Raw genomic sequence first — 14945 nt, 5'->3', positions numbered from 1 at the left:
TGAACCAGTGTCAGCATCTCTTGGGAACCACCCCAGATCTGATTAATCTACATTTTAACAAGATTCCCAGGTGATTCATATATATAAGAAAGGATGAAAAACATTGGTCTAGAGGAATGGTTTACAAAATACAGTCCCTGGAGCACCAGCACTAATATTACATGCAAAATTGTTGGAAAATACAAATTCTCAGGCCACACATCCCAGACGTACTAAAATACAAACTCTGGGTGAATCTCCAAGTACCTGTTTTAATAAATCATGTAGGTGATGCCAAGTCGTACTGAAGTTTGAGAGCCACTCTAGAGCAATGTGTTTCCAACAGTTTTGATCATGACTCATGGTGAGATACACATTTTACATCGTGATCTGATATACACACACCTGTGCATGTACACAAGTAATTTAGGAGTTATATAAAACAATGTTTAATCTTACTATGTGCTGTCATACTCTGGTATTTTCAATTTTATTCTCATATATATATGTGTGTGTACGTGTATAAACTTATATGAAAACCTGATCAAGCCACTAATGGGTCATGAGCCACACTTTAAAGAACCATGCTTTTGAGCAGGGTCTCTTCTTTTTTTGTTGTTATTTTCTTTTTTTAAAAATTATTTTATTTCATCATGATACGTACTCTTTAATCCCCATCACCTATTTTACCCACTCCTCCACCCCCTCCCCTCTGGTAGCATCAATTTATTCTCTATACTTAAGAGCTGCGCAAGGTCTTTTCTTCAGTGCCACGACCCCTTTTGACAATCTGGTAATGCTATGTACCTCTTGTCAAAATAATGCTTTTTAAGTACATACAGTAACATACATGGATCTACAGTAGAACCAGTTATATTGTTTAATACATATGTTTAATGATTTATGTTTAACAAAATATTAAACAAATTTGTGATATGGTAATGCATTTCTTTATTCATAATTAAATTTAGTGGTGGTTCTAGTAACTACTATCATTTCAAGGATGAGTATGAATTATATTTTTAAGATATCTGCAGTAACTGTTATATGATGTGAAAATGGCTGTGATTTCTACTGGTGCCAAAGTTACAGCTACTGATAATAATTCTATGGTTAGTTGCATATATTCATATTTGAAAAAAAAAAGCTAAATTTCAGTTTAAGGTAAGTGAAAATAAAGATGTAAGTGTTGTTGTTTTATTTTTTTACCATTTAACTTCAGACCTCCAGAATTCTATTGATATGGAACTGAGGCTTAGAAACCTTGCTCAAGAGAAATGTTCCTTAGAGAACAGTTTTCAGGCTTTAAATTGAAACTCTATGCCGAAACATTATCTTCCTATAATTTCTTAAAACTGGTGCTTTATTGATGGCATCTTTTCTAGCACCATAGTAATGGATTTTGCCTTTAGAATTTTCTTTTTTGTTGTTTTACTGAGACCTTGGGAAGTCACCTGGAAGCCCAAATCCAAGCTATTGATAATGTTCCTTCTCTAGTTTTTCCATATCTCAGTATATGCACGCATTTGCTCAGGTCAGATTCCTGGGAGTCCTTCCCTGAGTCATGGGTTCTGCATTCAGGATTTGAATCTGGATTCCACAATTTACTAGCTTTATAACCTTGGACAACTTACTTACCCACTCATTGCCTCTTTCTCTAACTATGAGACTTGGATGATAGTAGTGCCCATCTCCTACAGTTATCCTGAGTATTAAATGAGATATTAATGTATTGCATTAATGTAACCAAGTCCAAGGTGGTTCTGCTGGCCACACAGTAGACCAGAGAGTCAAGGGCAAGATGTTGGGGGATGTAAGCAATTTTGTTCAGAAAGCCAACAATCCAGTGGTGGACTAGGATTATTGTCCCAAAGAACCATCTCTCCAAGCATGAGATTTGAGTTTCTTCTATGTTAGGAAGAGGGGGAAGCAGTACAGAGTTGGAGTCTAAAGGTGACTGATGTTTGTAGACATCTGAGGAAGGTCATGTAACTTTTGTCCTTGGTCAGTTAATCTTTACATATAGGAATCTGGTCATGTCATTCTTATAAATCTTAAACATAGTATAGTCATTTTTGTACATACTTCCTTATTTCCTTGGGTGAGGTAGATTTTGGATGGAAAATAGTTTTTGCAAATCTTGCTATAACATGCCTGTGTGCAGGGCTAAGCAGAAGTTTCTAAGCTTATATGCCACAGTACTAAGGGAAATAGTAATAAGGAGTCAGAAAAGCTAAGTTTCTCCCTGCTGCATTAGACAATAATGTGCCTGGACTAAGTGGTTAGTAAATATTACTCATTGCAATTATCCCTGAAATCACCCTTTCTCTCATTTCTTAAATCCAATTTATCAGAAAATTCATGTAGATCCTTCCTACAAAGTATATTTCAAATTCATCTACTTCTGCCTATTTTCATTGCCATCATTCTACTCTAAGTTTCCATACTCTCTAACTTGGACTCTTAACTGGTATTTGCTTCCTCTTAACTCATTTCAATCCATTTACCCCATAACAATCATATGATCTTTTAAAAGTTTAAATGGATGATCTTTTTTAAAAAAATTTATATACTTAGAGAGAGAGAGAGAGAGCGAGCGAGCATGAACAGGGAGGGGCAGAGAGAGAGAGAGAAAGAAAGAATTCTAAGCAGGCTCCAAACTATCTGTGTGGAACCCAACACAGGTCTCGTACTCACGAACTGTGAGATCATGTCCTGAGCCCAACTCAAGAGTTGGACGCTTAACCAACTGAGCCACCCAGGCGCCCCTAAATGAATGATCTTTTAAATGGGTTAGTGAGTCACCATATATTTCAAACCCTTCCCTGGCTTCTCATCAGACCTTTCCTTGACCTACACATCATGTGTGTTTGGCTCCTGTCTCCTCTCCTTACTTTCTGCTGTGTTATTTTCTTGGTCAGTCTCTAAAGTTTCCCATTTACCCACTATTCTGTGGCCATGTTGGCTTTTCAATCATTTGAGTAGCCTAATCCTTTCCTGCTATAAGGCCTCCTGCTATATGACCCTCTCTCTGCTTAGATGGGGGAGTCTGTTCTTCCCTGGCTCTCATCCTTCTCATTTCTACAAGTATTAGTTACTCAGAGACCCTTCCTTAACCGCTCTACCACGATACCTAGGGCATCACATTCCTCTTTTACCAGTCTGAAGCTCCCTAAACACATCAAAACATTGATATTTCCTCTCTGCTGGGGAAAAGGTTAATCAACGGCTTGTGAATATCAAGCACATAACTCCCAAGAGGAGTATACACCTTTACCAAAAAGATAAATTTTACACAGTTGAACATTAAGTGATTGTAGAGCTATTTTAAGAAATAAATTGTTTCCTCAAACTTGTACAAACTAGCTCTTTGATATTGGTAGGAAAGAACAAAGAGAGGCCTACCTGTTGAACTGGTCTGCAGTAGGGTGATGGAGTTAATCATAACCCCATCATGGGCCTTCTCACTACTGTCAATCATTTCTCCTCCAAGGAATATAATAGAAGTCATAAAATTTCCCTCTATGAAGTAGCTGTTTGGTTGCTGATAAAACTCTCTGTGCTTCTGTCTCCTACAGTGAACGGTTATGTTTGCTGCTCAGACATGAGAAAAGAAGATATCTCATAATTAGAGGGTAGAAACCAGGGAGGGCAGTATCTGGATTTTGGTTGATTTTTGGGTTCAGGGTAAAGTGGCAGAAGAATGGCTCCCTGATTGAACTAGGCTAGATTTCTCTGTGTTTTACAATTTCTATCTTGTTACTTATTTTAAATTAATACTAGGCCAGAGAAGGGAGGGAGGCATGCCTGAGTTTTGGCAGTTGCCTAAAGCAGCCAGGAGGAAGGCCATAGGAATTTAGAATCATGATGTGAACCCACTTTCACAGTCACCTTTGTAGCTTATCTTTCAAATAGGGGACTTTATGGAATTCCAGAGAACACTGGGACAGATGCTTAAATTTAGGAAAGTTAGTATAAATGGGATGAGTGGCACTTATACTCTGTGCCCCCTGTTTGGCTGAATGGTGTTTCTGATTACATAAAAAATAAGGTCTTTTTGGGGAAAGACTTCTTTATGTTAGCATATTTTAGTAGAACCCATACACAAATATTCCTGCTGTGTGCTATAGGTATTGATAATCATTTGGAACATGACACATCTAAAAATAAAATACAGTTTGCTAATTGCAGAAAAGTAACATAAGTTTAATTTAAAAAATTCTGCCAACCCACAGATAACATCATACTCAATGGTGAAAAGCTAAAAGCTTTTTCTCTCTAAGGCTAGGAACAAGACAAGGATGTTAACTCTTGGCCACTTTTATTCAACATAGTGCTGGAAGTCTTAGCTGCAGCAGTTAATCAAGAGAAAGAAATAAAAGGTATCCACATTGGTAAGGAAGAAATAAAACTGTTGCTATATGCAGATAACATTATATTATATATAGAAAAATTAAAACGTCCACTAAAAAACTATTAGAACTGATAAATGAATTTGGTAAAGTTGCAGAATACAAAATTAATATACAGAAACCTGTTGGATTTCTATATACTAATAATGAACTAGCAGAAAGAGAAATTAGGAAAACAGTCCCATTTACAACTGTATCAAAAAGAGTAAAATACCTAGGAATACATTTAACCAAGAAGGTGAAAGACCTGTACTCTGAAAACTGTAAGACACTGATGAAAGAACTTGAAGCTGACACAAATAAGTGGAAAGATATACTAGGTTTATGGACTGGAAGAATTAATGTTAAAATGTACATATTAATCCAAAACAGTCTACAGATTCAGTGCAATCCCTATCAAAATGACAGTAGTATTTTTCCCACAACTAGAACAAACAGTTGTAAAATTTATGTGGAACTGTAAAGGACCCTGAATGGCCAACGTATTCTTGAGAAAGAAGCACAAAGTTGTAAGTATCACAATCTCACATTTCAAACTATACTGCAAAGCTATAGTACTCAAAACAATATGGTCCTGGCAACAAAAATAGACACATAGATCAATTGAACAGGACAGATAGCCAAGAAATAACCCCATACAGGGGCGCCTGGGTGGCTCATTCGGTTGAGCATCCAACTTTGGCTCAGGTCATGATCTCGCGGTGTGTGAGTTCGAGCCCTGCATCGGGCTGTGTGCTGACAGCTCAGAGCCTGGAGCCTGCTTCAGATTCTGTCTCTCTCTCTCTCTCTACCCGTCCCCTGCTCATGCTCTGTCTCTCTCTGTCTCAAAAATAAATAAAACATTAAAAAAAATTAAAAAAAAAAAAGAAATAACCCCATACTTATATGGTCAATAACTATGACAAAGAAGGCAAGAATATACATTGGGAAAAGACAGTATCTTTAGTAAAGAGTTAGACAGCAGCATGTAAAAGAATGAAAGCGGACCACTTTCTTACACCATGCACCAAAAATAGACTCAAAATAGATTAAAGACCAAAATGTGGGATGCCTGGGTGGCTCAGTCAGTTGAGCATCTGACTCTTGATTTCAGCTCAGGTCATGATCCCAGGGTCATGGGATCAAGGCCTGTGTCAAAGCTCCATGCTCAGTGTGGAGTTCAAAATTCTCTCTCCCTGTGCCCTCTCCCTAGCTTGTACTCCTCTCTCTCTCTCTCTCTAAAATAAAAAAAAAATAATAAAAATAATGACAAAATTCAAAAAACCTACTTGAATGTGAGAGGACATTTGCAAATGATATATCTGATAAGGCGTTAACATCCAAAATATATAAAGAACTCCTACAACTCAACTCCAAACAAAACCATAAATAATTGATTAAAAATTAGACAGAGGACCTGAATAGACATTTTTCCAAAGAAGACATACAGATGGCAAGAGACATGTGAAAAGATGGTCAACATCCCTAATCATCAGAGAAATGTAAATTAAAATCACAGTGAGATATCAGCTCACATAGAATGGCTAATGACTATTATCAAAAAGACAAGAAATAACAGTTGTTAGGATGTGGAGAAAAGGGAACCCTCATGCACTATTGGTGGGAATGTAAATTGGTACAGCTATGTGGAAAATAGTATGGAAATTCCTCAAAAAATTAAAAATAGAAGTATCATATGATCCAGTAATTCTACTTCTGGAAGAAAAAAAGAAAACATTAATTTGAAAAGATGTATGCACTCCTATGTGTATTGCAGTGTTTTTCTAATATCCAAGATACAGAAGCAACCCAAGTGCCCATCCACAGATGAATGAATTAATGTGATGTGGTATACATATATGTGTGTGTGTACATATACATATATATGTGTGTACACACATATATACACACGTGTGTGTATATATATATATATATATATATATATATATATATATGTATGTATAAATGGAATAAAACTCAGCCATAAAAAAAGACTGAAAGCTTGCCTTTTATGATACTATGGATGGGCACCTAGAGGGTATTTTGCTAAGTGAAATAAGTCAGATGGAAAAAGACAATACCATGTGATTTCACTTATAAGTAGAATCTAAAGAAACAAAACCAGCGAACAAACAAAAACGTACCCAGAATAGAGATGAATGCGGAGAACATAAATGCAGAGAACAAACTGGTGGTTGCTAGGGGGTTGGAGGATGGGAGGATGGGCTAAATAGGTGAAAGGGATTAAGAGGTACAAACTTAATTATACAAACTTAAGGTACAAACTTAATTATAAAGTAAGTCATGGGGATGAATAGTATAGTATAGGGAATATAGTCAATCATATTGTAATAACTTTGTATGGTAGCAGATGGTAACTATAATTTTCGGGGTGAGAGTTTTGTATCACTCTGTTGTATACCTGAAACTAATATAATGTTGTATGTCAACTGTACTTCAATTTAAAAAAATAGGGGCACCTGGTTGGTTAAGTGTACAACTTTGGCTCAGGTCATGATCTCGGGGTTTGTGAGTTCAAGCCCTGTGTTGGGCTCTGTGTTGACAGCTCAGAGCTGGGAGCCTGTTTGGATTCTGTGTCTCCTTCTCTCTCTGCCCCTCCCCTGCCTGCACTCTGTCTCTCTCTCAAAAATAAATAAACATTAAAAAAATTTTTTAAACAAGTATTGTACCATAATTCTGCCCCCTCCATCAAGCCAAAGTTTTCATAAATTTCTTATTCCCCATAGATGTATGTTTATTTTTCTATACAATTGTAATCTTTCAGTGATCATTTTGTATTTTGATTTTTGTTGTATTATATTTTTTATGTTTCATTTTTAATGGCCATGTAGCATTCTGTCAAGAAGATATTTCATTATTGCTTAACCATTCTCTTGTGGTTGGTTTGTTTTATGATGTATTTTTTATGTTTTTAATGATAACTTTTTTTTTGTTTTAATTTTGCAGGCAGAGACATTTGTTTGGGTTAACAATGCATCGTCTCATTCCCAGAGTGTTGCCAAGGCCAAATATGAATTTTTATTTGGCATATCTAAAGAGAAACCTCCAGATACTAGTAAGTGTTTCCCTACCCTCTTCCTTTAGGTAACAGATGTGAAGTGCTACAGAGATTTCAGATGTTAAAAGCTGAGATTTCTTCAACCAAGAACTGATCTGAAATTACCCAGAACAAACTACAAGAATCACATCCTGCATTTTTAACTTTTATATCTTAGAAACATTTTTTTGATGAATAAAGTGAACAAATTTCAAAAAGGTAGGAAGGCAGTAATGAAGGTGGAGAAGTACTCAATCAGTACATGATAAAGAGGATATGAGTTGTCTTGGGAATTAGCTAAGAAAGGGATATTGCATTTGGTTAGGAGCCTGGGTGTGGAGCTAGACTTCCGAAGTTTGAATTCTGGCCTTATAACTTATGAGATGTATGACCTTGAGTAAGTTATCTAATCTGCTTGTGCCTCAGTGTTTTCATCTATAAAATGGGACTATACATGTTGTAAATAAGATAGTATACATGTCTCAGAATTCTTTTGGGGATTTTAAGTAAATTGGCGAATGTAAAGATCTCAGAGCCACGTTTGGCATGTAACGAGTGTTATAAAAGTGTTTGCTAATGTTATTGTTTATTGTAATCATCATCATCATCATACCATATTTGAAGTTGAGATTTAGAAGTACAGTCATGACTTTCCTCAATTCTATCACTGTCTGACACTGATTTTTGTTTTGGGTAGTCAAGGTATCTGACCTAATGTAGCTGTTGTTCAGTTGAAAAAATCAAATAATACCTGCTTTTTTGACTTACATGTTAGATAAGATTATGTAATGGACCCCGATAATATTTGGGGATAGCAAGAATGCAGTGTATATGCAACCATGTAATAATTTCTTTTACCTAATGGTGCATATTTATTAGATATAGCAATAGTTGAGGACTCTTGATGAAGAATAAAACAGCTAGGTTATTTTTAAAAAATCATTCTGCTTTTGGGGCGCCTGGGTGGCTCAGTCGGTTGAGCGTCCGACTTCAGCTCAGGTCACGATCTCACGGTCCGTGAGTTCGAGCCCCACGTCGGGCTCTGGGCTGGTGGCTCAGAGCCTGGAGCCTGCTTCCGATTCTGTGTCTCCCTCTCTCTCTGCCCCTCCCCTGTTCATGCTCTGTCTCTCTCAGTCTCAAAAATAAATAAACGTTAAAAAAAAAATTAAAAAAAAAATCATTCTGCTTTAAAAAAAATTTTTTTAATGTTTATTTGTTTTTGAGAGACAGAGCATGAGCAGGGGAGGGACAGACACAGAATCTGAAGGAGGCTCCAGGCTCTGTGCTGACAGCTCATGGGACCAGAACTCATGAATTGTGAGATCATGACCTGAGTTGAAGTTGGATGCTTAACTGACTGAGCCACGCAGGTGCCCCAAAAATCATTCTGCTTTTATTATAGTGCCCCGATTTGTTATTTATCATTCAGCGTAAATACCTAACTATTCTGGGCTTGAGTTTTAGGGCACTTACTCATCTATTCATTATTTCTCAGACAGGGTATACTGATTTACCCAAGACTATTTAAAACTCCTTGGCATAGCCTTTGCATGTCACATTGTGATTTTGTGCTGATTAGAGGTGTTTTTTTATTTTTCTTTCAGAAAAAGTATTTTTACTTTACTATGTAGAGATAGTATCAAATGTCTGCATAGTTCTCTGACTTGGTGGGTGAGTTTGGTTATTCCTTACTCCTAGGTTTTGAGTAGTATTCTCTGTATACCTGAGTCAAATCAAAATGACATTTTAAACCTGTTTTTATTTGCCTTGGTAAAAACAGTTAGTATTATTTGTGTCTGGTGTGATGTTATTCTGCAGATGTGAAAGTATGCATGTATTTATTGAGTAAATATGTTTAAATAACAGTTATGTGTAGTTATCTGTACTGGGCACTGTGAGGGTGCAAAAAAGTAAAGACATAGTTCTTTCCCTTTAGGAGCTTATTCTTTGGTCAGAGAGAAACATATCTGTAAGTGATTGGTGGGGGGGGATGATCATTTTCAGCTGTGACTTCATGGAGAGTTAGAAGTTGAACTTTTTCATAAAGAATGACTAGTGTTCTGATTAGTAAGGTTTTAGGGGAGGGCATTTCAGATTGAGGGAATGGAATGAGCCAAAGGTATGGTGGCAGAAAATAAAAATTGTTTCATGGACAGGAAGGAGATTAGCCTGGTTGGTTTTAAATTTAGAAAGATAATCGTTTAAATGGGGGGCAAAATCATTTGGGCCTAAGGCAGGATAGAGTTTGCATTTTATCCAGGTGTGCAGAGAGGAAGTGGCAAATCAAGATGAATTGATCTGGAAATTGGAACAGAGAAGCAGAAGCTATCGGTTACAATAGGAGGGTTGTAAAATGCAAGTTTATATTGACTTGGAAAGTATTCTTTTCATATCTTTACAAAGAAATTATAGCATATTTTTTTCATTTCAAAAACACTGTTGAAGTTTCTTTACATAGACTAGTCATTTGTCATCAAAACACTGCCCAAATTCAGACGACTGTAGAGTTAAGGTAGTAGAGAGAATAGGACAGTGTTTCTATTTGAATTTGATTGATAGACATATCTCTTCCCACAAAGGTTTTTTTTTTTTCCATTAAAAAAGAAAAAAAGTAAATTAAATAAGTGACTTAACCTAGGTGCTCCAGAAGCAGCCTGCTGGAGAAATGGATGCATCCCCAGTAATACTCAGGAGGCATCACCTGACAGGTGGTACCCTAGTAATGACATAATCAGATCAGGTAAGGTCCCGTGGTTCGTGATCCTCTGTGAGGCCCAAGGAAAATGTCACTGCTACAGGGAGAGAAGGTTTAGACTTTGTCATTGAGCAGCAACTTAACATGAGTTGTTGGTAGGAGGTTCTAGGGGAAACAAGTCAAGATTATTTGCAAACTATAGCTTATTGCAGGGATTTTGAATCAGTGGCAAGGCTTAGAATGGGGTACAGGAGAACATGTGAATGGTGGAAGAATCTCTTGGCATGGAATTAAGATCTAGATTCTCATTATCTGTTTATCACTATAGTGAAAAGAAAGAAGTGACTGTTTCCTTAATTTCTGTGTTCCTTCTGCTTTCTGGGAGCTGCAGCTTTCAGGAGCTTCTCAAGGGCTAAAGCAGTAGTTGGTAGTTGTTGAGAGGCTCTGGCTATGTGTGATGTCAGTTGTGCTGTTACTTAATGAGGCTGTGAGCCACCAGAGATAGGTTGCCCGCTTCCATTCTAGTCAGCTATTAGAATATGTGTAGAGCTGCATTGAACTTCAAAGAGATAAAAAGAGATATCACAGGGGCTGCACTTGGGGCTAACCATAAGGCCTGTATTAATTAGCAGTTGAGTGACAGTGCCTTTCAGACTTTCTACTTCCCACACCTTTCCTCTTTAGGTTACTGCTTAGATGACCAGTATGGCTTTTCTAAACTAGTCAGATAAAGTACACTTTAACAGGAGAGTGGCTTCAATTTGGGAAAGTATGTTTTTTGAAGTGTTCATAAGACAGTATCAGATGGCCAACATTAGTTAGTCTCTGATTTGGTCAAAATCTGGGAGGGAAAAATGTTTGAGAAATTCTTTGAAGAAGATTAAGATTCTGTTCCTCAACTTTTAGGCAGAACAGGTGACTTATAGAAGTGCATGAGAAAGTAAAGGGGCCTGTGGGATGCCTTCTAAGAAGGGGAATCAACTTATATGACTCTTACAAATTGACAGAATCTCACTCCTGTGTTCTTTATGTTTTTTCACCCTGTATTCTTTATTGATTTGTAAACTTTTTAAGGTAAGTAGGTAAAGAAATGTGCTTCAGAAATACTAACGAACTTGCCCAAGGGTAGTTTAGATGCTTTAGAATGAGGTAGAGGTCAGGGAGGAGGTAAGGGGGCAGGGGATTTATACACTAATTTTCCAGAGCTCTGAGGGTGGGAAAAAGTCAACTCATGTGGAACTGAAATCCAAGCCTGCAGCACTGATGGGCTAGAGATTCAAGTGTATCTTCACATGCTATCTAGAAATTGACATAAAACTGGTGTTGGACATGTTGACCTTAAAAGTAAAAAAGCCAGTTATTTTACTAGCAAAATCAGTTTATTCAGCAATAGCAGAGGAATTGCAATTTGGGACATGCAAACTATGGCAAAACATAAGGAAGTTCCAAGATCAAAGGAAAGGAACATTATAGAGAAAAAGAGGAAAATGGGAGGGGCTGCTTTCAACAAAAGTTTGTTGGAGGAAAGCAAGAGTTTAGGGTGGTAACAGTTTCTCGTTGGGTGAGTTGTGGTATTATTGGCTGAGCTTATTGCTGGCCAAGTAGAAATTCTTCCTTTCTGCTGCTGGAATCATAAAGTAGGTTTCTTCCTGTAGCGAAAGCACAATACTGCTCTTCATGCTGGGGTCTGCAGTTGACCAGTGGTAGGGCACGAGAACTTCCCTTCTGGCCTGCCCACTCCATTTTAAATGAGGCTTTCTTCAGTTTTCAGTTTCACAGACTGGAGAAACTCCACAAATTATTGCTGGAGTATGCAAAACTACTCTGAGGGATTGTCTCACAGCTCAGGACAAAGAAAACCCCCATGTTAATAAATCAGTAATCCATAATATTGATCAACTCACAATAAAATGGCATAAATAGCAAAAAAGAAGGAGCTTCCATGGAAGGGGTGGGGGGGATCAACATTCACAACAAATAGGGAATCAAGACCCAAAGAACTAGAGACAGTAGAATATTCTGAAATTGTAAAATTGGCTTGTTTAAAAGATAAAAGAAGGAAAAGAAACCATTATGATGAAGGGAAAGTGTGAAGCAGGGACATGCATATTTGAGCAAAAAACAAATATAACTTACAGAAAATAAAAAATACAGATAGTGGAATAAAAACCCCCACAGTGCTTGGTTAAGTGTACATATTTAGGTTTACATTTGGTAGGGACTGATGAACTCTTTTTTGATCCTTGCTTATCATATGTTATCTGTAGAGAAGTGAAAAGAAGGGGGGAGGAAAGAGCTTCTGTAATTCCAAACAATATGTTCTAATTTTGGTAAAGTTTACTTCTGATTTTTTGTTTGTTTGTTTATAAGTTCCATACCCAAGAGTACATAGATGTTTCTTCTTGTTTCTTCCTCGTTCACTGAATATATTACTCTGTAGCAGACATTGTTCTAGGTCTTGGGAATAGTAGTGAACAGAACTAAAATCCACATTTAACAAACCGTTTAACAGAAAGATTGTTCTGGGGTACCTGGGTAGATCAGTTGGTTAAGTGTCCGACTTTGGCTCAGATCATAGTCTCAAGGTTAGTGAATTTGAGCCCCATGCTGGGCTCTGGGCTGACAGCTCAGAGCATGGAGCTTGCTTTGGATTTTGTGACTCCCTCTCTCTCTGCCCCTTGCCTGCTCATGCTCTGTCTCTTTCTCTGTCAAAAATAAATAAACATTTAAAAAAAAAAGTAAGATTGTTCCTATTCAGATTCTCCTCTGGGTACATTAATGTTCATCTTTCACAACCTCTTCAGCATTGAATATTATCTCAAACAAAACACTGTACCAAATTTAATAGAGGAAAATGGACATAACTAGCTTTTACTCCTTCAGATGTAGGCATTTATTTTTTATTTTAAATAGGAAATTTAAGTTCTTATTACCAAAATGATATGTGTGTATAATCTGAAAAATATAACTTTTAACAAATTATACGTGGCCAAAAAACAAGAGTCATCTTCTTTGCCACTCTCCATTCCCTCCCTTAGGGGCACATTGTTAGTACTATTCTCTAAATCTTTCTCTCTCCAAACCGTGAACCTGACTCTTCTTCCTCTGAGTGAGGATCCCACAACATTCTCTCTCCCAGTTCTTCCCTGTGGTAGTGATTGCTATCTTGACTGAGTATTGCTTTTTTCTCCTACCCTTTTTTTCCTTTCACTTTTTGGAAAAGCTTTTACTGTAGTTGCCTCATAGATAATATGCTAACATCTGTATTATAGTTTATTCATCCCCCCCCATACCAAAAGTTGTGTTTTTATTGTTTACTTGGTTACAGCTATGGTTTTTAAATATTAGTATTTGAAACTGTGTTTCGTAAGCCATGGATTCTAAATAGTCATCTCATGACATTCTTCTGTAAGATAAGAATGTGGTGCCTCTGCATCTCCCCTCCAGCTGTCCTTCTCCAGGCTGAGCCTCCATCTGTCTCACCTTTACTTTTATAAGACTTATGGCATTTACATTCTGTTCTGAAACTAGGACACAATCTTTTGTGTTTTTACTATAGGTTGACTCTAAAAATTTAAAATCCAGCACCAGCATTTACGGAATGTAGAGTCCAGGTAGTGTAGTTGGACCTGATGTAAAACGCAAGTAGATCCTGTGTCTGTAACGTGCTGTTCATGGTTGTACAGCTAACCAGAGCAGAGAGGAGAAAAAAGTGAGGGGAGGGGCCAGCAGGTTGTTATAATTTACTGATCAATTGTTATGTCTTCACTTTATCACTAGGTGTAACTGGATTATTATTATTATTTTTGAACATTGATAAAACCTTATTATCCAATGTAAAGAAGGTTTAAAAGGTAGGAGTTTCCAGTTTAGTTGTTCCAGTGTGCAAGGTATTAACAAGGACATAGATGTTCCCATCACTTCCCTTTGCCATCTGCAACCTGTTGGCATTCATCCAAGACATGTCCCCTCATGTTATCAAGATGGCTGCTGTAATGCCAGCCACAAATTCTCATACAAGTATGTCCAAAAGAAAATAAGCTTCTTCTCACCTCTCTCTCTCTTTTTCAACTTTAATTTAAATCCAAGTTAGTTAACATAAAGTGTAATAATGTTTTCAAGAATGTAATTTAGTGATACATCACTTACATATAACACCCAGTGCTCATCCCAACCAGTGTACTCCTAATCTTCCTTGCCTATTAATAGGATTATTTGTAACAAGCAATTCATTATCACCGTGAACACATCCTTCTTAGAACCTTCTGACAAACTTGTTCTAATTTTTGCTAAAAGTTTTCTATGCCTTTATACAGCTGTTCTCCTTAGATTTTTTTTTAATGTTTATTTATTTTTGAGAGAGACAGAGACAAAGCTTGAGCGGGGGAGGGGCAGAGAGAGAGGGAGACACAGAACCCAAAACAGGCTCCAGACTCTGAGCTGTCAGCACAGAGCCCGATGTGGGGCTCAAACTCACGGACCATGAAATCATGACCTGAGCCCAAGTCGGATGCTCAACCGACAGAGCCACCCAGGCGCCCCTGTTCTCCTTAGATTTTAAAAGAATTGTTTATATTGTATTCTTGATTAGATGTACTGCTTTTTGGATTGCATGTTTCATTCTTGGAATCCTTTTTTTTTTTTTTTTTTTTGACTGGAGTCTGTCCTTTACCCTTTAGTAATACTTTTGGAGAGGTTCTGGGATTGGTAAAATTCCTAAAGCTTTGTATGTCAGAAAATGACTATTTTGTATTTATGCTTTGTTGCTTTTTTCCACAGAATTAAACTCTAGGTTCACGTTATTTCCTTTAAGAAGTCTGAT

At 37.1% G+C, this 14945-nt stretch overlaps 1 protein-coding gene across 3 annotated transcripts in view; it reads left to right on the top strand.

Annotated features, from left to right (window-relative positions):
* The window catches only part of PSD3 (pleckstrin and Sec7 domain containing 3), a 727438-nt gene that overhangs the window by 222049 nt on the left and 490444 nt on the right, over window positions 1-14945 (top strand). For all 3 annotated transcript variants that reach the window (XM_042934671.1, XM_042934669.1, XM_042934672.1), the window contains one exon: window positions 7338-7446. In XM_042934671.1, the coding sequence (XP_042790605.1) occupies window positions 7338-7446 (109 nt within the window). The remainder of the gene's footprint in view (window positions 1-7337; window positions 7447-14945) is intronic.

This window comes from Panthera leo, chromosome B1 (genome assembly GCF_018350215.1).
Source record: "Panthera leo isolate Ple1 chromosome B1, P.leo_Ple1_pat1.1, whole genome shotgun sequence".
Taxonomy (NCBI): Eukaryota; Metazoa; Chordata; class Mammalia; order Carnivora; family Felidae; genus Panthera; species Panthera leo.
This window is presented reverse-complemented; position numbering and strand designations above follow the sequence as displayed.